The sequence below is a fragment of the Schistocerca gregaria genome, chromosome 1 (assembly GCF_023897955.1).
Source record: "Schistocerca gregaria isolate iqSchGreg1 chromosome 1, iqSchGreg1.2, whole genome shotgun sequence".
NCBI lineage: Eukaryota > Metazoa > Arthropoda > Insecta > Orthoptera > Acrididae > Schistocerca > Schistocerca gregaria.
This window is the reverse complement of record NC_064920.1, coordinates 986637914-986660610: the sequence shown is the minus strand read 5'-3', so window position 1 is coordinate 986660610 and position 22697 is coordinate 986637914. Positions and strand designations below refer to the sequence as shown.

Here is a 22697-nt window from a genome sequence, read left to right as displayed (position 1 = left end):
GCTGATGATGGATTATACTTCTGTGGCAGACTGCAAATTTATTGTGCTTTTAAAATCTCTGTAGCTACATACAGACTCATGAATTTCTCAAGCACAGTTGTATCTCTGTCTCACCCATTAGCTGACACAGATTCAATGTGCTCTATACTATGTAGCCTACTGTATTGATTCTCTGGGTTTTCTCCAGTCATTCTCAAAAACTGACGTGGGATAGTGTTTGGCCAGAGTGTGATACAGGGCAGTAAGCATAACTAAGATGTAGTTAAGATAAATTGACATTACTGTGACAGAAGTTGTCAGTTCTACTTAACGCAATATTATCAAAAATCATATTTACATCACTTAGTACTTAAAGCAAAAGTTTATGAAGGCATCTCAACATGAATGTTTTATTGAACTTACATGGCAACCACTATAACAGCTATTTTTTATGAAACCATGTTGTGTCAAGTATGAACACTGCAGTTTTTTTCTATTATAATCCTTTGGCTGTTTAGGGGGACAGGCAAAAATGTGATGCACCTGATTGGTGACAGGTCTGTTGATTAATTAATGTCTTGACTGAACCTGCATCAATCAAAAAAGTGATTTCAGATTCCAAAATAAAGAAACACATAAACCTTTTGCACCACATTTGAGAGCATGGAAAATATTCAGTTAATACTAAATTGCTGTGCATTTGTAAAATGAGCTAGTGTTGTACTTTTGGTATCAGACAAAATATACACAACTAAATTTGTTGTACTACAGGAACATTGTTTGGCAAAATAGATGTGATGTCAACTACAGTATGACAGTACACAGTATTGGTAGACTCCTAAGGTTCATAGTAAATGCATTTATTTTAAAGTTTTCCACCTTCTACTGATTTACAGGTAGTATGCTGAGACTGTAGTGACCCACACAGAATTACATCCAAGATCCAGGTGCACAGTCGCAAGGTGTGCCACAGAAGTCAGGAGACGCAGCTAGAAGTCCAACAACTGTTAGATGCCCTCACACATGACTGTGTGCGCAGTATCTCTTCCTCACACTCTTTCCAGCTTGCCACAACATTTAGAAACAGGTCTAGGCAGCTCTAACTCCATTATACATTCACCTCTTCATATGTGTTATTGGGTTCTTACTTCATAGCTAGTGCACCCATTATAAAAAGTTGTTTCCTAGACTTAAGTTTGTTGTACCAGTCATGGTGTGGTATTCTTTTGTGGGATCAAAACACAGATATAAGGAAAGCATGTGCACACTGTATGTGTTAGGCACACTAATGCAGTCTTTCCAGTTTTCCTTGAGCACTAATATAAATGTCTGGGGAGTGGAGGAATCAAGCTCTCCATCTAACACCCTGTCAAGGAGAGAAGTGGTGCTGAAATAAACAAGCCTTGCCTCTCGCACTCCATGCAGCATCTCTAATTATGTTTTGTGCTTCAAATTTATATACATTTAAAACTATTTGTTAGTCCTATTTGGAATAAATGCCACTCTAACAGTGTTCTATCATGTTCACGTAAGTATTTCGGTAAGTTACCTTCTGTGTAGACTGAATGCCTTTTTACAGTACCCTATTGATGATTCTATGTCTGCCACCTGCTTTATCTATAACTGTAACCTATGTGATCATTGCAGTACACATCCTTACAAATGGTTAAACCCAGATATTTCTATGAGTTGACTTATTGTAATTCTGATTCAGTGATATATAAAACATAGAATGCTACATTTTTGTGTTTTATGAAGAGTACAGCTTTACATTTCTGAACCAGTCAGTTCTTGATTATAGATAACTGCATCATCTGCAGAAAGTTTCTGGTCACTGTTAATGTTGTCTGACGGGTTATTAATATACAACATGAAGACCAAAGATGCTAACACATTCTCTGGCACATGTCCAGAGTTACTTCTATAACAGTCAAGGACTCTCTTCAAAGATAGCATGCTGCATGCTCCCTAGTAAAAAAATTGTTTGAGACTCCACATGATCATATCTTTGTTAATATGTGCTGATGTGTGATACTGAGTGAAATGGATTTTGAAAGTCAAGAGATTGTGCATCTACCTGATTATCTTGATCTTTGGCTTTCAGGATGTTATACGATAAAAGTGTGAGTTGGTGTTTGCATGAGCTATTTATTCAGAATCATTGCTGGTTGACAAGGAGAAGGTAGTTCTGTTCAAGATACCTCATTATGTTTCAACTCAGAATGTGATCTAGAATACTACAACAGATGGATATCAGTGTTTTTTTTTCTATATGTAATCTGATAAATTTATGGTCACATACAAAAACTGTTTTTAAACAGACTTTTCCAAACAATCATCATTAAAAATACTGTGTGAGATTTAAACAAGTGAATCACAGCAGGAATGCAAATATCTTGCCAGAATGACGGAATATTTTAAGCCTACTCAATGCAAACCACAAATCTTGTCTTCATTATTTTAAACAATCTGAACAAATATTTAGACAAGTGATATCAAAGGTAAAGAGGTTAAAATATGACAACAAATAGAAAATTCCAGGAACAAGACAAAAGCAACTTCAGTGACCATATGAAAATAAACAGGTGCAATGTCATTAGACTACAGTGACATAAAACTCAATCAAAATAACAGTTAGTTGATTCACCTCTAATTAGGGGCTAGTACAGTTAACATTTACTTTCAAATAGCCTACAGTGCTAAATCTTATTGCCAGACAACAATAGACAGAATCAGGTAGCAATAAACTACAATCAGATTAAAAATTCATACAAGAATGCTACTCATGTCTCCTGCAACACCTGATGAATTGTCTATGATTATAAAAAGATTGCCCAAAATATATTCAGAGGATCCTGATGGAACACTGGATATTGTAATCAAAGCAAATGTAGTATTTACTAAGAGTTAATTTCCAATTTAACATTTGTGGGTGGTATATTCCAAAAAATCTGAAAACTGCAAAGTAACATCTCTGCATAAAAAGGAGACAAATGTGAAGCTGAGAACTGCAGCCTTGTATCAGTTTGTCATGCTTTGGTAAAATTCTTGAAGAGCCTCATCTTAGGATACTGACAGCATCTCTAAAAGAAAAGTAATGCTAATAAGTGATTTATAACACAGATTCAGAGCTGACAGGTCAGGCAGTCATCTATTTTTACCTTTCTAGATGAAGTAATGATTGCAGCAGATAATCAACACAACATTTTTGGAATATTTCTTGACCTTAGTGAAGCTTTTGATGTGATATTCTGTTGTAAAAAATAAATAATTATGGAATTTAAGGAGTACCAAACAGGTGAATCCATTCTTACCTACATGATCACCAATAAATCAGTCAAGTAAAATACAAAGATGGAAAAATTTTGAAAATTTCTAATTTTTATAGTAGTAGCTCGCTGGTGCACAGAGGAATGACACTGAATAATTTGAATGATCTGTTTACAAGCCACTTCTGAGTTTTTTAAGTGCTAAAATGCAATAAAACCAGCTCATATTTATTTCTGGTATTGTACATGACATACTGCTGGTAACTACAATAGTCCTTCTTCAGGTGCATTACCCACTGCAAGATATTCAGTGTTGGCAGAAACATAATCTTCAGTTGTCTGAAATTGGGTCTACAATAAGCTTTGGGTAAAATGTTGATTGTTATCCTCACTGTCTTCATTTGTAATTTAGTTACATTGATTGCTGAATGAATACATTGTCGATAAGGATACTATTACCTAAAGCAACTTGGTTAGGGGACTTTACGACTGATGTGAAATTATGAGTGGCTAAAGCACCTATAGATCACTTTTGCTGTCAGATTCTTTCAAGAAATTTACATTAAAATCACCATATATTAATAATCTGTACCTTAATGAACATTTCCCAACAACCCAGTGGATATGTGTTTACTGTAACAATTACAAATTTTATGGTTCTCTATAGCAACTTCACAAGCACGTAGTTCTATATCATGAATCACATAGAACTTGGTTATCTCAACATTTTTGCATTTACATCTCTTTATTATGAATCCCCCCATGAACCATGGACCTTGCCATTGGTGGGGAGGCTTGCATGCCTCAGCGATACTGATAGCCGTACCGTAGGTACAACCACAATGGAGGGGTATCTGTTGAGAGGCCAGACAAATGTGTGGTTCCTGAAGAGGGGCAGCTGTCTTTTCAGTAGTTGCAGGGGCAACAGTCTGGATGATTGACTGATTTGGCCTTGTAACAATAACCAAAATGGCCTTGCTGTGTTGGTACTGCGAACGGCTGTAAGCAACGGGAAACTACAGCCGTAATTTTTCCCGAGGGCATGCAGCTTTAGTGTATGATTAAATGATGATGGCGTCCTCTTGGGTAAAATATTCTGGAGGTAAAATACTCCCCCATTCGGATCTCCGGGTGGGGACTACTCAAAAGGATGTCATTATCAGGAGAAAGAAAACTGGCATTCTACGGACCGGAGTGTGAAATGTCAGATCTCTTAATCAGGCAGGTAGGTTAGAAAATTTAAAAAGGGAAATGGATAAGTTAAGGTTAGATATAGTGGGAATTAGTGAAGTTCGGTGGCAGGAGGAACAAGACTGCTGGTCAGGTGACTACAGGGTTATAAACACAAAATCAAATAGGGGTAATGCAGGAGTAAGTTTAATAATGAATAGGAAAATAGGAATGCGGGTAAGCTACTACAAACAGCATAGTGAACACATTATTGTGGCCAAGATAGATACAAAGCCCACAACTACCACAGTAGTACAAGTTTATATGCCAATAAGCTCTGCAGATGATGAAGAAATTGAAGAAATGTATGATGAAATAAAAGAAATTATTCAGATAGTGAAGGGAGACGAAAATTTAATAGTCATGGGTGACTGGAATTCGAGTGTAGGAAAAGGGAGAGAAGGAAACGTAGTAGGTGACTATGGATTGGGGCTAAGAAATAAAAGAGGAAGCCGCCTGGTGGAATTTTGCACAGAGCACAACTTAATCATAGCTAACACTTGGTTTAAGAATCATGAAAGAAGGTTGTATACATGGAAGAACCCTGGAGATACTAAAAGGGCTCAGATAGATTATATAATGGTATGACAGAGATTTAGGAACCAAGTTTTAAATTGTAAGACATTTCCAGGGGCAGATGTGAACTTTGACCACAATCTATTGGTTATGACCTGTAAATTGAAACTGAAGAAACTGCAAAACGGTGGGAATTTGAGGAGATGGGACCTGGATAAACTGAAAGAACCAGAGGTTGTACAGAGTTTCAGGGAGAGCATAAGGGAACAATTGATGGGAATGGGGGAAAGAAATACAGTAGAAGAAGAATGGGTAGCTTTGAGGGATGAAGTAGTGAAGGCAGCAGAGGATCAAGTAGGTAAGCAGATGAGGGCTAGTAGAAATCCTTGGGTAACAGAAGAAATATTGAATTTAATTGATGAAAGGAGAAAATATAAAAATGCAGTAAATGAAGCAGGCAAAAAGGAATACAGATGTCTCAAAAATGAGACTGACAGGAAGCGCAAAATGGCTAAGCAGGGATGGCTAGAGGACAAATGTAAGGATGTAGAGGCTTATCTCACTAGGGGTAAGATAGATACTGCCTACAGGAAAATTAAAAAGACCTAAAATTAAAAAGACCTTTGGACATAAGAGAACCACTTGTATGAACATCAAGAGCTCAGATGGAAACCCAGTTCTAAGCAAAGAAGGGAAAGCAGAAAGGTGGAAAGAGTATATAGAGGGTATATACAAGGGCGATGTACTTGAGGACAATATTATGGAAATGGAAGAGTATGTAGATGAGGATGAAATGGGAGATGCGATACTGCGTGAAGAGTTTGACAGAGCACTGAAGGACCTGAGTCGAAACAGGCCTCCGGAGTAGACAACATTCCATTGGAACTACTGAGAGCCAGTCCTGACAAAACTCTACCATCTGCTGAGCAAGATGTATGAAATGGGCGAAATACCCTCAGACATCAGGAAGAATGTAATAATTCCAATCCCAAAGAAAGCAGGTGTTGACAGATATGAAAATTACCGAACAATCAGTTTAATAAGCCACAGCTGCAAAATACTAACATGAATTCTTTACAGATGAATGGAAAAAATAGTAGAAGCCGACTTCGGGGAAGATCAGTTTGGATTCCGTAGAAATACTGGAACACGTGAGGCAATACTGACCTTACGACTTATCTTAGAAGAAAGATTAAGGAAAGGCAAACCTACGTTTCTAGCATTTGTAGACTTAGAGAAAGCTTTTGACAATGTTGACTGGAATACTCTCTTTCAAATTCTGAAGGTAGCAGGGGTAAAATACAGGGAGCGAAAGGCTATTTACAATTTGTACAGAAACCAGATGGCAGTTATAAGGTTCGAGGGACATGAAAGGGAAGCAGTGGTTGGGAAGGGAGTAAGACAGGTTTGTAGCCTCTCCCCAATATTATTCAATATGTATATTGAGCAAGTGGTAAAGGAAACAAAAGAAAAATTTGGAGTAGGTATTAAAATCCATGGAGAAGAAATAAAAACTTTGAGGTTCGCTGATGACATTGTAATTCTGTCAGAGACAGCAAAGGACTTGGAAGAGCAGTTGAATGGAATGGACAGTGTCTTGAAAGGAAGATATAAGATGAACATCAACAAAAGCAAAATGAGGATAATGGAATGTAGTTGAATTAAGTCGGGTGATGCTGAGGGAATTAGATTAGGAAATGAGACACTTAAAGTAGTAAAGGAGTTTTGCTATTTGGGGAGCAAAATAACTGATGATGGTCAAAGTAGAGAGGATATAAAATGTAGACTGGCAAAGGCAAAGAAAGTGTTTCTGAAGACGAGAAATTTGTTAACATCGAGTATAGATTTAAGTGTCAGTAAGTCATTTCTGAAAGTATTTGTATGGAGTGTAGCCATGTATGGAAGTGAAACATGGACGATAAATAGTTTGGACAAGAAGAGAATAGAAGCTTTCGAAATGTGGTGCTACAGAAGAATGCTGAAGATTAGATGGGTAGATCACATAACTAATGAAGAAGTATTGAATAGGATTGGGGAGAAGAGAAGTTTGTGGCACAACTTGACCAGAAGAAGGGATCGGTTGGTAGGACACGTTCTGAGGCATCAAGGGATCACCAATTTAATATTGTAGGGTAAAAATCATAGAGGTATACCAAGAGATGAATACACTAAACAGATTCAGAAGGATTTAGGTTGCAGTAGGTACTGGGTGATGAAGAAGCTTGCGCAGGATACAGTAGCATGGAGAGCTGCATCAAAACAATCTCAGGACTGAAGTTCACAACAACAACAACATATTATGAATGTGTCAACTCGTATTTTATCCATATTGGCTCTACATGAATAGGCAGTTAACATATAGTCACTTACATTTTATTTTTCTATCCCTGTGGTTCTATGGCATTCAGACAAAGACATTATATCAATTTCTTTCCAGCTACTAAGATATTGCAAATAAATTAACCACTCATTTTCTTTATTTTTTACTTCCCAAATATTCTGATGAAGCAACTTGACTCCATTGTTCCCTCTATTATTATAAGATGAACTGAGAGTCTTTGTTGATTTAATTTCCTTTACTGCTGTCTGTCAGATTTTGGTATTTGCCTTAATGTTGGTGTCTCACTTGACCCGTATAACCACTGGAACTTGCTTGTGTGTGGTAGCAGTCCACTTTGTGTTTCCTATAATAGATCTGCTAACTTGTCCTTACCCCTTCTATTCTGGTGGAGGCCCTGAGAAGAATATTCCTGTGAAAGTGATAGTGATTACTGAATATGAGATCTGACATCAATCTGAAGGAGTTCTCTCAGTTCAATGTGTACTTACTTTACTGTTGAGCTACCCCAGAGCTGGTCATGGTACCTCCCCAAAACCCATACATGCATGCTTAGTAGCTGCCCCTTGCTTCTCTAATTTTGGTAGCAAGCAAAATCTATTACTTAACTAAATTTCAAATTTGCTTACAACTTTTCCCCCTCATTAATTAAAACTTCCGAGCTAAGAGGCCATGGTCCACTAGTAGAAAAACTTCTACCTGACATTTAGTTGCCAGCTGCGGGCAACATCATTTGAGGTGAGTCTACGACTGGCTGCTAGGCCGTGGAGGTCCTGTTTATATAGAGCGTGTAGAGGGCGCCAACACTCGTCACGTGTTATCAACAGTAAAACTATCTCTGGCTGGCATCATTACTCTCGATCAAAGGTAATCGATTGTCACATCTTTGGTAAAAAGTTGATCGCCATATCTTATCTAACTTCAAGCCTTCTTCCTTCCTGTTAAAAGTATTGTGGTGTTTAAAAATCTCTACAACCTCTCTATACATACGTGCATAATAATGCGATGTCTTAGCTAGCACGCTCGTCTCACTAAATTTTATTTCATGGTCATCCGTTTCAAAAACATGTTCCGCTACAGCCGATTTGTCTGTGTGTCCCAGTCAACAGTTCCTTTTGTGTTCAGTTAGGCGAGTATTGATACTTCGTTTTGTGGTTCCAATGTAAACCTTCCCACAACTACATGGAATTTTATGCACACCAGGAGTAGCTAAAGAGTGTCGCACATGGTAGACTCACCTCAGATGATGTTGCCCGCAGCTGGCAATGAAACGTCAGGGAGAAGTATTTCTACTCTTGGACCACGGCCTCTTCGCCCGGAAGTTTTTATTACTGAAGATGCCGGCCGTGAAAGCCTACATGCTATGATTATAACTTTTTCCCCTGTTCACCATCTGGTCACTACTTTTTTTTCCCTCCCCTGCAGCTGCCTTAATTCAGTTTGTTACAATTTCTAACTCGGTCTGAAGGGGACAGATCTTCAGCTCTTGTTCCTTGATTTTCTGGTCTTTCTTGTATAATCTACTATTGCCCCAGTGAAACCACAAACTATAGTTTTCACAAAACATTCCTTGTTTAACTAACCTGCAGCAACGTCCATACCTATCAGCCACAAAACAAATGAAAAAGAAATTTATTTTACTCTTTCCTGTGTGATTCTCATGCATAAATTTAGGTCAAAGATTATGACTATAGGTGCAATTAGAAAAAATATACGTTTTGCAATATTTTACATTATTCCACACAATATTAATGCTTCCACTCATGTTTATAACAAGAACTGTTAAAATGTAGCTTCCAATTACCTTTTACATTATTATTTACAAAAGCAGAATTTCCAGTGATCTTGTGGGAATCACCTGAGGATTGCCTGTGAATGCAATGAGCGCACAGACAATCTGCTTTATTCTTTTATTTTGATGAGTATTCTATGCATTGACTTAGATATTTTCTGTTGATTCACATTTGAGCTTAAAGAAATAAAAAGTTATTGCTCGACTGCTTTGTTGATCTCTTTATCAGACAGGCATAAACTGTAGTTGACAAGTAAGGACTCCATATATTGAATTCCATTGTAGATGAGAAAATGCAGCACTGTTCAGTATCTTCTACCACAAAGACGGCATGTCCACATGACACATGGAGTACTACAGATTGGCACGATGCTTTATTGAACCACAATGAAGATTTACAATGCAACATTGAAAACCAGGAAAATGTTGCACTGAACTTTACTACAGCATCTAGGAGTGGCCGTTCAGCAGATAATAGTAGTGAAAAGAAGATACATCCACCGCATCTCATTCTGATAAGCCCAAATTATGGCTTGCGATGCTCAATATGACTTTCCAGCTCTGTTGTTGTTGTTGTGGTCTTCAGTCCTGAGACTGGTTTGACGCAGCTCTCCATGCTACTCTATCCTGTGCAAGCCTCTTCATCTCCCAGTACCCACTGCAACCTAAATCCTTCTGAATCTGCATAGCGTAGTCATCTCTTGGTCTCCCTCTACAATTTTTACCCTACACGCTGCCCTCCAATACTAAATTGGTGATCCCTTGATGCCTCAGAACGTGTCCTACCAACCGATCCCTTCTTCTGGTCAAGTTGTGCCACAAACTTCTCTTCTCCCCAATCCTATTCAATACTTCCTCATTAGTTATGTGATCTACCCATCTAATCTTCAGCATTCTTCTGTAGCACCACATTTCGAAAGCTTCTATTCTCTTCTTGTCCAAACTATTTATCGTCCATGTTTCACTTCCATACATGGCTACACTCCATACAAATACTTTCAGAAATGACTTCCTGACACTTAAATCTATACTCGATGTTAACAAATTTCTCTTCTTCAGAAATGCTTTCCTTGCCATTGCCAGTCTACATTTTATATCCTCTCTACTTTGACCACCATCAGTTATTTTGCTCCCCAAATAGAAAAACTCCTTTACTACTTTAAGTGTCTCATTTCCTAATTTAATTCCCTCAACATCATCTGACTTAATTCGACTACATTCCATTATCCTCGTTTTGCTTTTGTTGATGTTCATCTTATATCCTCCTTTCAAGACACTGTCCATTCCATTCAACTGCTCTTCCAAGTCCTTTGCTGTCTCTGACAGAATTACAATGTCATCAGCGAACCTCAAAGTTTTTATTTCTTCTCCATGGATTTTAATACCTACTCCGAATTTTTCTTTTGTTTCCTTTACCGCTTGCTCAATATACATATTGAATAATATTGGGGAGAGGCTACAAACCTGTCTTACTCCCTTCCCAACCACTGCTTCCCTTTCATGTCCCTCGAACCTTATAACTGCCATCTGGTTTCTGTACAAATTGTAAATAGCCTTTCGCTCCCTGTATTTTACCCCTGCTACCTTCAGAATTTGAAAGAGAGTATTCCAGTCAACATTGTCAAAAGCTTTCTCTAAGTCTACAAATGCTAGAAACGTAGGTTTGCCTTTCCTTAATCTTTCTTCTAAGATAAGTCGTAAGGTCAGTATTGCCTCACGTGTTCCAGTATTTCTACGGAATCCAAACTGATCTTCCCCGAAGTCGGCTTCTACTATTTTTTCCATTCATCTGTAAAGAATTCGTGTTAGTATTTTACAGCTGTGGCTTATTAAACTGATTGTTCGGTAATTTTCATATCTGTCAACACCTGCTTTCTTTGGGATTGGAATTATTACATTCTTTCTGATGTCTGAGGGTATTTCGCCCATTTCATACATCTTGCTCACCAGATGGTAGAGTTTTGTCAGGACTGGCTCTCCCAAGGCTGTCAGTAGTTCCAATGGAATGTTTCGACTCGGGTCTTTCAGTGCTCTGTCAAACTCCTCACGCAGTATCGTATCTCCCATTTCATCCTCATCTACATACTCTTCCATTTCCATAATATTGTCCTCAAGTACATCGCCCTTGTATAGACCCTCTATATACTCCTTCCACCTTTCTGCTTTCCCTTTATTTGCTTAGAACTGGGTTTCCATCTGAGCTCTTGATGTTCATACAAGTGGTTCTCTTATCTCCAAAGGTCTTTTTAATTTTCCTGTAGGCAGTATCTACACTCCTGGAAATTGAAATAAGAACACCGTGAATTCATTGTCCCAGGAAGGGGAAACTTTATTGACACATTCCTGGGCTCAGATACATCACATGATCACACTGACAGAACCACAGGCACATAGATACAGGCAACAGAGCATGCACAATGTCGGAACTAGTACAGTGTATATACCTTTCGCAGCAATGCAGGCTGCTATTCTCCCATGGAGACGATGGTAGAGATGCTGTATGTAGTCCTGTGGAACGGCTTGCCATGCCATTTCCACCTGGCGCCTCAGTTGGACCAGCGTTCGTGATGGACGTGCAGACCGCGTGAGATGACGCTTCATCCAGTCCCAAACATGCTCAATGGGGGACAGATCCGGAGATCTTGCTGGCCAGGGTAGTTGACTTGCACCTTCTAGAGCACGTTGGGTGGCATGGGATACATGTGGACGTGCAATGTCCTGTTGGAACAGCAAGTTCCCTTGCTGGTCTAGGAATGGTAGAACGATGGGTTGGATGACGGTTTGGATGTACCGTGCACTATTCAGTGTCCCCTCGACGATCACCAGAGGTGTACGGCCAGTGTAGGAGATCGCTCCCCACACCATGATGCTAGGTGTTGGCCCTGTGTGCCTCGGTCGTATGCAGTCCTGATTGTGGCGCTCACCTGCACGGCTTCCAACTTGCATACGACCATCATTGGCACCAAGGTAGAAGCGACTCTCATCGCTGAAGACGACACGTCTTCATTCGTCCGTCGATTCACGCCTGTCGCGACACCACTGGAGGCAGGCTGCATGATGTTGGGGCGTGAGCGGAAGACGGCCTAACGGTGTGCGGAACCATAGCCCAGCTTCATGGAGACGGTTGCGAATGGTCCTCGCCGATACCCCAGGAGCAACAGTATCCCTAATTTGCTGGGAAGTGGCGGTGTGGTCCCCTATGGCACTGAGTAGGATCCTACGGTCTTGGCGTGCATCCGTGCGTCGCTGCGGTCCGGTCCCAGGTCGACGGGCACATGCACCTTCCGCCGACCACTGGCGACAACATCGATGTACTGTGGAGACCTCACGCCTCACGTGTTGAGCAATTCGGCGGTACGTCCACCCGGCCTCCCACATGCCCACTATACGCCCTCGCTCAAAGTCCGTCAACTGCACATACGGTTCACGTCCACGCTGTCGCAGCATGCTACCAGTGTTAAAGACTGCGATGGAGCTCCGTATGCCGCGGCAAACTGGCTGACACTGACGGCGGCACTGCACAAATGCTGCGCAGCTAGCGCCATTCGACGGCCAACACCGCGGTTCCTGGTGTGTCCGCTGTGCCGTGCGTGTGATCATTGCTTGTACAGCCCTCTCGCAGTGTCCGGACCAAGTATGGTGGGTCTGTCACACCGGTGTCAATGTGTTCTTTTTTCCATTTCCAGGAGTGTATCTTACCCCTAGTGAGATAAGCCTCTACATCCTTACATTTGTCCTCTAGCCATCCCTGCTTAGCCATTTTGCACTTTCTGGCGATCTCATTTTTGAGACGTCTGTATTCCTTTTTGCCTGCTTCATTTACTGCATTTTTATATTTTCTCCTTTCATCAATTAAATTCAATATTTCTTCTGTTACCCAAGGATTTCTCCTAGCCCTCGTCTTTTTACCTACTTGATCCTCTGCTGCCTTCAGTACTTCATCCCTCAATGCTACCCATTCTTCTTCTACTGTATTTCTTTCCCCCATTCCTGTCAATTGCTCCCTTATGCTCTCCCTGAAACTCTGCACAACCTCTGGGTCTTTCAGTTTATCTAGGTCCCATCTCCTTAAATTTCTAGTTCTACGGCATTGTAAATGAAGAGACCAAATTTATAATTGCTGATAGTGCACTCGACAATGAAACAGCAATGATCAATGCAGATATAATACTCAGCCTGCCCACCATGCAGAAGTATACAGATTTTAAACAGTTACTCCTAGCCACTCACCATATATTGGAGATGTTGGGTCACAGATAGGCACAACAAAAAATACATCTTTGGGCCATTAAGGCCTTCGTCAACAATAGATGTAGCCACACAACACACACACACACACACACACACACATACACACACACACACACGCACAACTGCAGTCTCAGGCAACTGAAACCACACTGTGAGCATCAGCACCAGTGCATGGTTGGAGTGGCGACTTGGTGGTGGTAAGGAGGAAGCTGGGGCAGGGAGGGGGAGGTATAGCATGGTGGGCGTGGCAGACAGTGAAGTGCTGCAGGTTAGACTGAGGGCACAGAAGAGGTGGGGATGAAAAGTATCAGAAAGGGAGAGAAGTAAAAAGACTGAGTGTGATGTGGAATTATGGTTGTGTAGTACTGGAAAGGGCAACAGGGAAGGGGCTGGATGGGTGAGGACAGTGACTAACTAAGGTTGAGGCCAGGAGGGTTAAAGAACATAGGATGTATTACAGGGAGAGTTCCCATCTGCACAATTCAGAAAAGCTGGTGTTGGTGGGAAGGATCCAAATGGCACAGTCTGTGAAGCAGTCATTGGAATGAAGGACGTTATGTTTGGCAGCATGTTCAAGAAGCATGTGGTCAACCTGTTTCTTGGCCACAGTTTGTTGGTGGCCAATGATGCGGACAGGTAGCTTGTTAGTTGTCATGCCCACATAGACTGCAGCACTGTGGTTGCAGCTTCGGTTGTAGATGACATGATTGGTTTCATAGGTAGCCCTGCCTTTGATGGGATAGGTACTGTTCGTTAATGGACTGGAGTAAGTGGTGGTGGTGGGAGAATGTATTGGGACAGGACTTGCATCTAGGTCTATTATAGGGATATGAGCCATGAGGTATGGGGTTGGGAGCAGGGGTTGTGTAAGGATGGATGAATATATTGTGTAGGTTTGGTGGACAGCAGAACTTCACTGTGGAAAGGGTGGGAAGGATAGTGTCAGGACATTTATCATTACAGGGCTTGACAAAAGGTAGTCAAAAGCCTGGTGGAGAATATAATTCAGTTGCTCCATTCCTGGGTCATACTGAGTTACAAAGGCAATGCTCCTTTCTGGCCAGATGGTGGGACTTTGGGAGGTGGTGGGAGACTGGAAAGGCATGGGATACTTGCTTTTGTACAAGGTTGGGAAGATAATTACGATCTGTGAAGACTTCAGTGAGACCTTTGGTATATTTCAAGAGGGATCACTCATCACTGCAGATGTGAAGACCACAGTTGGCTAGGCTGTATGGAAGGGACTTCTTGGTATGGAATGGGTAGCAGCTATCAAAGTGGAGGTATTCCTGGTGGTTAGTAGGTTTGATATGGACGGAGGTACTGACATCTTTGAGGTGGAGGTCAGCATTTAGGAAGGTGGCTTGTTGGCTCCTAATCAACTGGTCCTTGGAGCAGTTAATTTCTACAAACAATATCTGCCTTTGGAGCAGAAATATCAGGTAATCATGTTGACACACTCAGTTCCTCATGTGCAACTGGCAGTTGTTAAAGATGGTAGCCAGCAATGCAATGGCGCATCTCTACACCAGCATGTCACAGGCCACTGGCAGCCCATGGCCTTCTTCTCCTATAAGCTTACATTGTCACAAGTTAAATGGAGCTCTTACAATAGGGAACTGCTGGCAGTTTATGAAGCTGTCAGACATGTTTGGCCACAAGTGGAAGCCAGGCCATTCACAGTTTTCACAGACCACAAGATGATTACTTTTGCCTTCAGCAGTAACAAAGATGGGTGCTCACTGTAACAATTTAGACAACTTGAATTCATCACCCAGTTCATGACAGACCTGCAGCATATAAAAGGATCTGAGAATGTCATGGAAGATTCCCTGCCATGATTGGAATCAATCTCTGAGGCTATTGGCTACAAGGAGTTAACTTGCAGCATAAAAGACAGACCAACAACTCACCAAATTCTGTTATGATAGTACATTCAGGATATGTCTGCGGCAAATACTATCTGCTGGTAAACATTTTCGAGTTTGGTGCAACATATCACAGTGAAAACTGCGACTTTTGTACTCAAGAAATTGCGATGGGGATTATTTGACATCATCCATAGGCTGGCTCATCTGGGAATAAACACCAGCATCAAACAGATAATGGACAAATTTGTTTGGCCCAATATAAAGAAGGATTGCTGTAGTTGTGCAAACATGTGCTTAGATTTTCAGAGGGCCAAGGTTGGACAACATGTGCACAAAGCACTAAGACGTTAATCCAGGAATCAAGACCCACCAGTTGAAGAAACACTTAAGCAACGTACACTTTGTGGTCAAAACTATCCGGACACCTGGATGAAAATGACTTACAAGCTTGTGGTGGCCTCCATTGGAAATGTTGGAATTCAGTATGGTGTTGGCCCATCCTTAGACTTGATGACAGCTTCCACTCTCACAGGCACAGATTCAGTCAGGTGCTGGAAGGTTTCTTGGGGAATGGCAGCCCATTCTTTACAGAGTGCTGCACTGATGAGAGGTATCAATGTCAGTCGGTGAGGCCTGGCATGAAGTCGACTTTCCAAAACATAGCAAAGGTGTTCTATAGGAAACAGGTCAGAACTCTGTGCAGGCCAGTCCATCACAGGGATGCATTGTCATGTAGCCAGCCTGCCACTGGCTGTGCATTATGAACAGGTGCTTGATTGTGTTCAAAGATGCGGTCGCAATCCCCAAATTGCTATTCAACAGTGAGAAGCAAGAAGATGCTTAAAACATGAATGTAGACCTGTGCTGTGATAGTGCCATACAAAACAACAAGGAGTGCAAGCCCCTTCCGTCAAAAACAAAACCACACCATAACACTATTTTACTGTTGGCACTACACACACTGGGAGATGTTGTTCAGTGGGCATTCGCCATACCCACACCCTGCCATTGGATTGCCACATTCTGTACTGTGATTTGTCACTTCACACAATGCTTTTCCACTGTTCAATCACCCAATGTTTACACTCCTTATACCAAGCAAAGCCTTGTTTCGCATTTACCGATGTGATGTGTGGCTTATGAGCAGCCACTCAACCATGAAATCCAAATTTTCTCACCTCCCGCCTAACTCGACTAATGTTGAAGTAATGTTGGAGAGAATAGATACGATGAATCCTGCAAGGCTGTCCATAAATCCATAAGAGTATGAGAGGGTGGAGATCTCTTATGAACAGCACACTGCATGATGTCCCAGATATGCTCAATAATGTTCATGTCTGCGGAGTTTGGTGGCCAGCTGAAGTGTTTAAACTCAGAAGAGTCTTCCTGTAGCTATTGTGGACATGTGGGGTGTCACATTGTCCTGCTGCAATAGCCCAAATCTGTTGGAATGCACAATGGACATGAATGGATGCAGATGATCAGACAGGATGCTCACATATGTGTCACTTATCAGTGTCATATCTAGATGTATCAGGGATCACATACCACTCCAACTGCATATGCCCCACACCATTACAGAACCTCCACGAGCTTGAGCAGTCCACTGGTGACATGCAGGATCCATGGATTCATGAGGTTGTCTCCATACTTCTACACATCCATCAACTCCATACAATTTGAAATGATACTCGTCCAACCAGGCAAAATGTTCCTGCTCATCAATAGTCCAATGTTGGTGTTGATGGACCCAGGTGAGGCATAAAGCTTTGTGTCATGCAGTTATCAAGGGTACATGAGTGAACCTTTGGCTCCAAAAGCCCATTTCAATGATGTTTCATTGAATGGTTCACGTGCTGACACTTGTTGATATCCCAGAAATGAAATCTGAAGGAATATGTGGAATAGTTGTACTCCTGTCACATTGAACGATTCTCTTCAGTCATCGTTGGTTCCATTTTTGAAGGACCTTTTCCCAGCTGTATTGGTGTCGGAGACTTGATGTTTTACAGATTCCTGATACTCAGGGTACTTGTGAAATGGTTGTGTAGGAAAATCACAACTTCATCACTACCTCAGAGATGTTGTGCCCCATTGCTCATGCACTGACTCTAACACCACATTCAAACTCGCTTAAATCTTGATAATCTGCCATTGTAGAAGCAGTAACTGATCTACAACTCTATCAGACACTTGTTGTCTCATATAGGTGCTACTGACTGTGGCAACTTATTCTGCCTGTTTACACATCTTTGTATTGGAATATACATGCCTATACCAGTTTCTTTGGTGCTTCAGTGTAATAGCCAAACCATGACATTAGCTATAAATCTGATAAACTGTCAGTGATCTCATCAAGTGAAAGCCAAGTATAGTGGTCACCATGTCTATTTTTATATCAGCAATAATCTTTTCACACACCTGTTTCAAACAATGCTTGCGCAATGTCCATTCATCTCGTATACTGTGGCTACCGATACTTCCCAGGAAGCCCTTAAAAGTAGGGTTGTTTACCATGTTCTGTGGCATATTAGCCAACAAGTCTATATTAAAGCTGTCCACTGAACTACTTGTCATAGAGGAAATTAAAGGTTTAATCTGTCGTTTGTTCTTTCCTGTAGTAACTTGTAACGTGTGCTGCAGACTCTTTGTGTTGAAGTAAATGTGACTTTTTATCATGACTTGACTAAAACAAAACCAAATGAACACTAAGAAGATGGCAATAACTAAAAATATGATTGTGATCATATGAAAATATTAACTACAGTAGAATCACTTATGCATGCCCATAAACTAATTTCACTTTCAATTTGAAAATCTGAGAGAAGAAGACTGGCAAAAAGACTGGTAGATAACATGAATGATGAAAATAACTTGTGTTTTCTTTCTTGTTTTTTACAGACTTGGAAAAGAATTACTCAGATTTTAGTTGCAAAACTGGTCTTCCCCAGTCCACTGCCACAGAAGCCCTGTTTTTGACAATTTTGGTATAAGCATGACAAAATTACACTTTAAGTGCTCTACTCAATATGGGGCAACACACCATGAACTTTTACTTCATACACACACACACACACACACACACACACACACACACACACACAAAAAAAAAAGTATCGCCAATTTGTTCCTATTGTTGGATGGCATTTAACTAATGGAGCGCTGAATTTGTTCCAGTGCAGCAGCATGTGAACATATTCTCAAAACAATAATGCTTCATAGACAGTGTTAATTTCAGTGTGAGCTTTATTTCTTATACCTCCAAAACTACAAAAATAGAGTCAAGCTTAAAAATACAGCAGCATAAAGACAAGCAACGTTGAGTCATACACACTCTGACTTGAGTGCAGTGCACAAATTTTTTTATTATGTATTTTCTTAATGTGCAAATTGACAAATTGATTTTCCTTAGTATCTATTCAGAAAAACTTCTTAAAAACCATGTTTTCTGCAAAATTCATATTTAGACCCTTGTAGACCTGTGTGTATGATGTAACCCATTTTAGATTTGATGAGGTAATGACTAGAACCAGGTTGAGAACACTTTTCCACACCAACATCATTTGGAACTTCTGCCCCCTTCATTGTTTCACATAAGTGAGAAATCATTTGGTGCTTCCCTCATTTTTCTTTACATCATACATTAATTGCTGTTCTTTGGGCCCTTGTTAAGGTCTTTAAAAATAAACCTTATTCAAGTGAGTACAGAAATAGAATGTTTTCACTACTAGATGTGATACACCCAGTGTAAAAATTTTGCACTAGAGGTGTCTCTCACACCCATCTCAGCTTGGCATGCCAAGTGGCCTCTTGCAACGCTTGGGCCTTAAACAGGCCCTGCTTATGACCAAGGGCTTTGTTGGTAGGGCTGATCTTTTTAAGAAGATGAATCTTTTCTTTTCACTTAAGAATATTTTCTTTTGTCACATCAAAGCCTGAACTTCTACACCAATTATAATTATTATCCACTCTCTAAATCTTTAGTGTTTTTCATCATAAACTTTATTACCTGTACTTGTCTTTTTGGATTTAATATTTTGCAGGGGAAAGACATGTTAATTGTTGTGGAGAGAGTGAGTTGAAGATCAACAACGTTTTTACCTGTGTAATGTTCTCAGTATATTTGCAATCAGTTACCATTATCCAAATTAAACTTGTCTGTATTTAGAGTCTGTTAATTTACTACATACATATTTTCTCTTGGAAAATATACAGAGTTTGTTTCACCATTTAATGTAAGAAATTTTTTAAGAATTAAATAACTGCAATCAGATACTTCAGTCTTAACTATATCTATCATTATTACATAGAAAATTTTTAAGAATTAAATAACTGCAATCAGATGCTTCAGTCTTAACAATATCTATCATTATTACATATGTGTAGCTTTGAGAGATCAAATAGTGAAGGCATCTCATGATGAAATAGTTAAGGCCTAGTAGACATCTTCAGATAGCACAGGAGATATTGAATTTAATTAATAAAAGGAGAAAATATAAAATGCGGCAGATGAAGCAGGTGAAAGTGTTTACAAATGTCTAAAAAATGAGACTGATAGGAAGTGCAAAATGACTAACAAGGAGTGGCCAGAGAACAAATGTGAGGATTTAGAAGCATAGATCACTAGGGAAAGGTGGATACCACCTATAATAAAATTAAAGAAGCCTTTGGAGAAAAGAGAAATAGCTGTATGAATATCAAGAGCTCAGATGGAGACCCAGTTCCAAGCAAAGACGGGAAAGCTGAAATGTGGAAACAGTGTACAGAGGGTCTATACAAGGGAGATGAATTTGAAGACAATAGTATAGAAACGAAACAGGACATGGATGAACATGAGATGGGGGAATAAAATTCTGTGAGAACAATGTGACAGAGCAGTGAATGACCTAAGTCGAAACGAAGCCCCAGGAGAAGACAATGTTCTATCTGAGCTACTGATAGTCTCCATCTAGTGAGCAAGATGTGTGAGATAGGCAAAATACCTTCAGACTTCAAGAAGGATATAATAATTCCAATTCCAAAGGAAACAGGTGCTGACAGGTGTGAATATTACCGAACTATCAGTTTAATATTTCATGGTTGCAAAATATTAACATGAGTTCTTTGCAGAAGAATGGAAAAACTGGCAGAAATGAATCTTGGAGAGGATCAGTTTGGATTCCAGAGAAATGAGGGAACACATGAGGCAATACTGGCCCTATGATTTATCTTAAAAGATAGGTTAAAGAAATGCAAACCTGTGTTTATAGAATTTTCTGACATTTTGACAATGTTGGCTGGAATACTCTCTTTGAAATTCTGGAGGTAGGAGAGGTAAAATACAGTGTTGAAAGACTATTTACAATTTGTACAGAAACCAGACATCAGATACAAGAGCCAAGGGGCATGAAAAGGAAGCTGTTGTTGAGAAGGAAGTGAGATAGGGTTGTTTCCTATCACCGATGTTATTCAATCTGTACACTGAGAAAGCAATAAATGAAACGAAACAAAAATCTGGAGTAGAAACTGAAGTTCAGGAAGAAGAAACAAAAGCTCTGAGGTTTGCTGATGACACTGTAATTCTATCGAAGACAGTAAAGGACTTAGAGGGGCAGCTGAATGGAATGACAGTGATATTCATACATACAATACAAAAGGAGAAATGATTTGCAATGTACATCAGTCAATCTTACTGAGGAACACAAAAGAGTAAAAATCTTTGATCACAAACTGAGCGATGTAAAAGATTCAAAGGATAATAAAACTGACTTGAAATACAAACTCTCTCTACTCTACATGACAATTTCGGAATGTGTAATGATAATATCGTTGTGTGTGTGTGTGTGTGTGTGTGTGTGTGTGTGTGTGTGTGTGTGTGTGTGTGTGTGAGAGAGAGAGAGAGTGAGAGAGAGAGAGAGAGAGAGAGAGAGAGAGAGAGAGAGATGTACTGCACAAAACTCTGTAGTATGCATGTAAGTAATAGTAATAATAATAATAATAATAAAATGCTGAACATAAAAAATCCATGGAATCTGCAAATAACTAAACAAAAAACTAGCTTACTTTCTAGTCAAAGACAGAGTTATGTCTGATGTAAATGATTTACAGTGGCTTAATTACCAGAAACAACATGTGCACAAAAGTTTATATTGTAAATAATGTCTTTGCACATTATGATCGGTTACCTGGCACTACAGGTATTAAATTTATGGTAATTGCTGAAACTGCAAAGACCACTATCAGCAGAGAAAATTTTTCTTAATGCATTCTTCACTGGTGTGAGGGTAGCTGAATCCACAGATAACTCTTAGATAACAGTAAAACACTGAACTGTAATGTTTATGTCTAACAACTCGAGGTTGCTATAAAAAAACAACTCAGTATATCTCTAATTTTGTCAAAAACATCTTTGCCTTTGAAATAAACTTTAACTGCTGTAAATGAAATTGTTTCTTCTTCATTTAAATGATGGAAAAATAATTGTATTTATTTTGTTTGAGGGATGTGTCACTGCATGTTACTAATGAATTTTGATACTGGAAAAATGTTTTCTAATAAGGAATTTTTTTTGTGTCAGTGTCAAATAGAAAATAACAACATCTTTGTCATTAATTTTAATGTATTACATGATTTAAGAGAGATGATGATGATACATTGTTTATGTAGATGGAGATAAATTCTAATGGAGTATTACCGTAAGAGATCTATTTTAGATTATGCAACTTTAAGCATTCAGTTAAGCAAGTACACAATTCCAGAATTAAATTTTCACTCTGCACCAGAGTGTGAGCTGATATGAAACTTCCTGGTAGATTAAAACTGTGAGCTGGACCAAGACTTGAACTCAGGAAGTTTGCCTTTCACGGGCAAGTGCTCTACCAACTAAGCTACCCAAGCACAACTCATGACCTGTCATTACAGCTTTATGTCTGCCAGTAACTCGTCTCCTACCTTCCAAACTTCACAGAAGCTCTCCTGGTAGAGCACTTCCCACGTTCCCAGTCTTGATCCGGCACACAGTTTCAATCTATCAGGAAGTTTCATGTACACAATTTTTCACAAGTTAAACACCTCTTTCAGTCCATATATCACCTTTCATTATGAGTACAGACATTCACATGCTTTTATTGTTGCAAAATGCTAGATTAAATTGAATAAATTAAGGGGTAACAAATTTCTAATTCAGTCAGGAAGTCATTTTTACAGTAACTTTTTAAATTTATGATTTAGTAGCTTTAAAATTATTTTTTCTTGTCTGCAGTGCCTGCACCTGAGACTGATAGGAATGCTTTTCCTGCAAAAACATGTAAAATAATATTAGAATTTCATATAATTTGTTTGAAAATTTATCTATTTAATTCTTCTCTTTGAGAAAAGAGAGATTTAAATAACTTCGTAACACTCCTAGACAATAAGTGATAATAATAAGATTTATAATTTTATGCTTTTAATAGTTCCTCTTTTTGTGTGGG

At 39.6% G+C, this 22697-nt stretch overlaps 1 protein-coding gene across 4 annotated transcripts in view; it reads right to left on the bottom strand.

Moving 5' to 3' along the window:
* LOC126277867 (parathyroid hormone/parathyroid hormone-related peptide receptor-like) overlaps nucleotides 1–22697 on the bottom strand; it is a 506877-nt gene that overhangs the window by 22179 nt on the left and 462001 nt on the right. Inside the window, exon 12 of one of the 4 annotated variants that reach the window (XM_049977406.1) lies at nucleotides 21825–22519. The exons of the other annotated variants lie outside the window; for them this stretch is intronic. Coding sequence (XP_049833363.1) covers nucleotides 22467–22519 — 53 coding nt within the window. The 3' untranslated portion in view covers nucleotides 21825–22466. Of the gene's footprint in view, nucleotides 1–21824; nucleotides 22520–22697 lie in introns of those variants that run through there. 4 annotated transcript variants of the gene reach the window in all.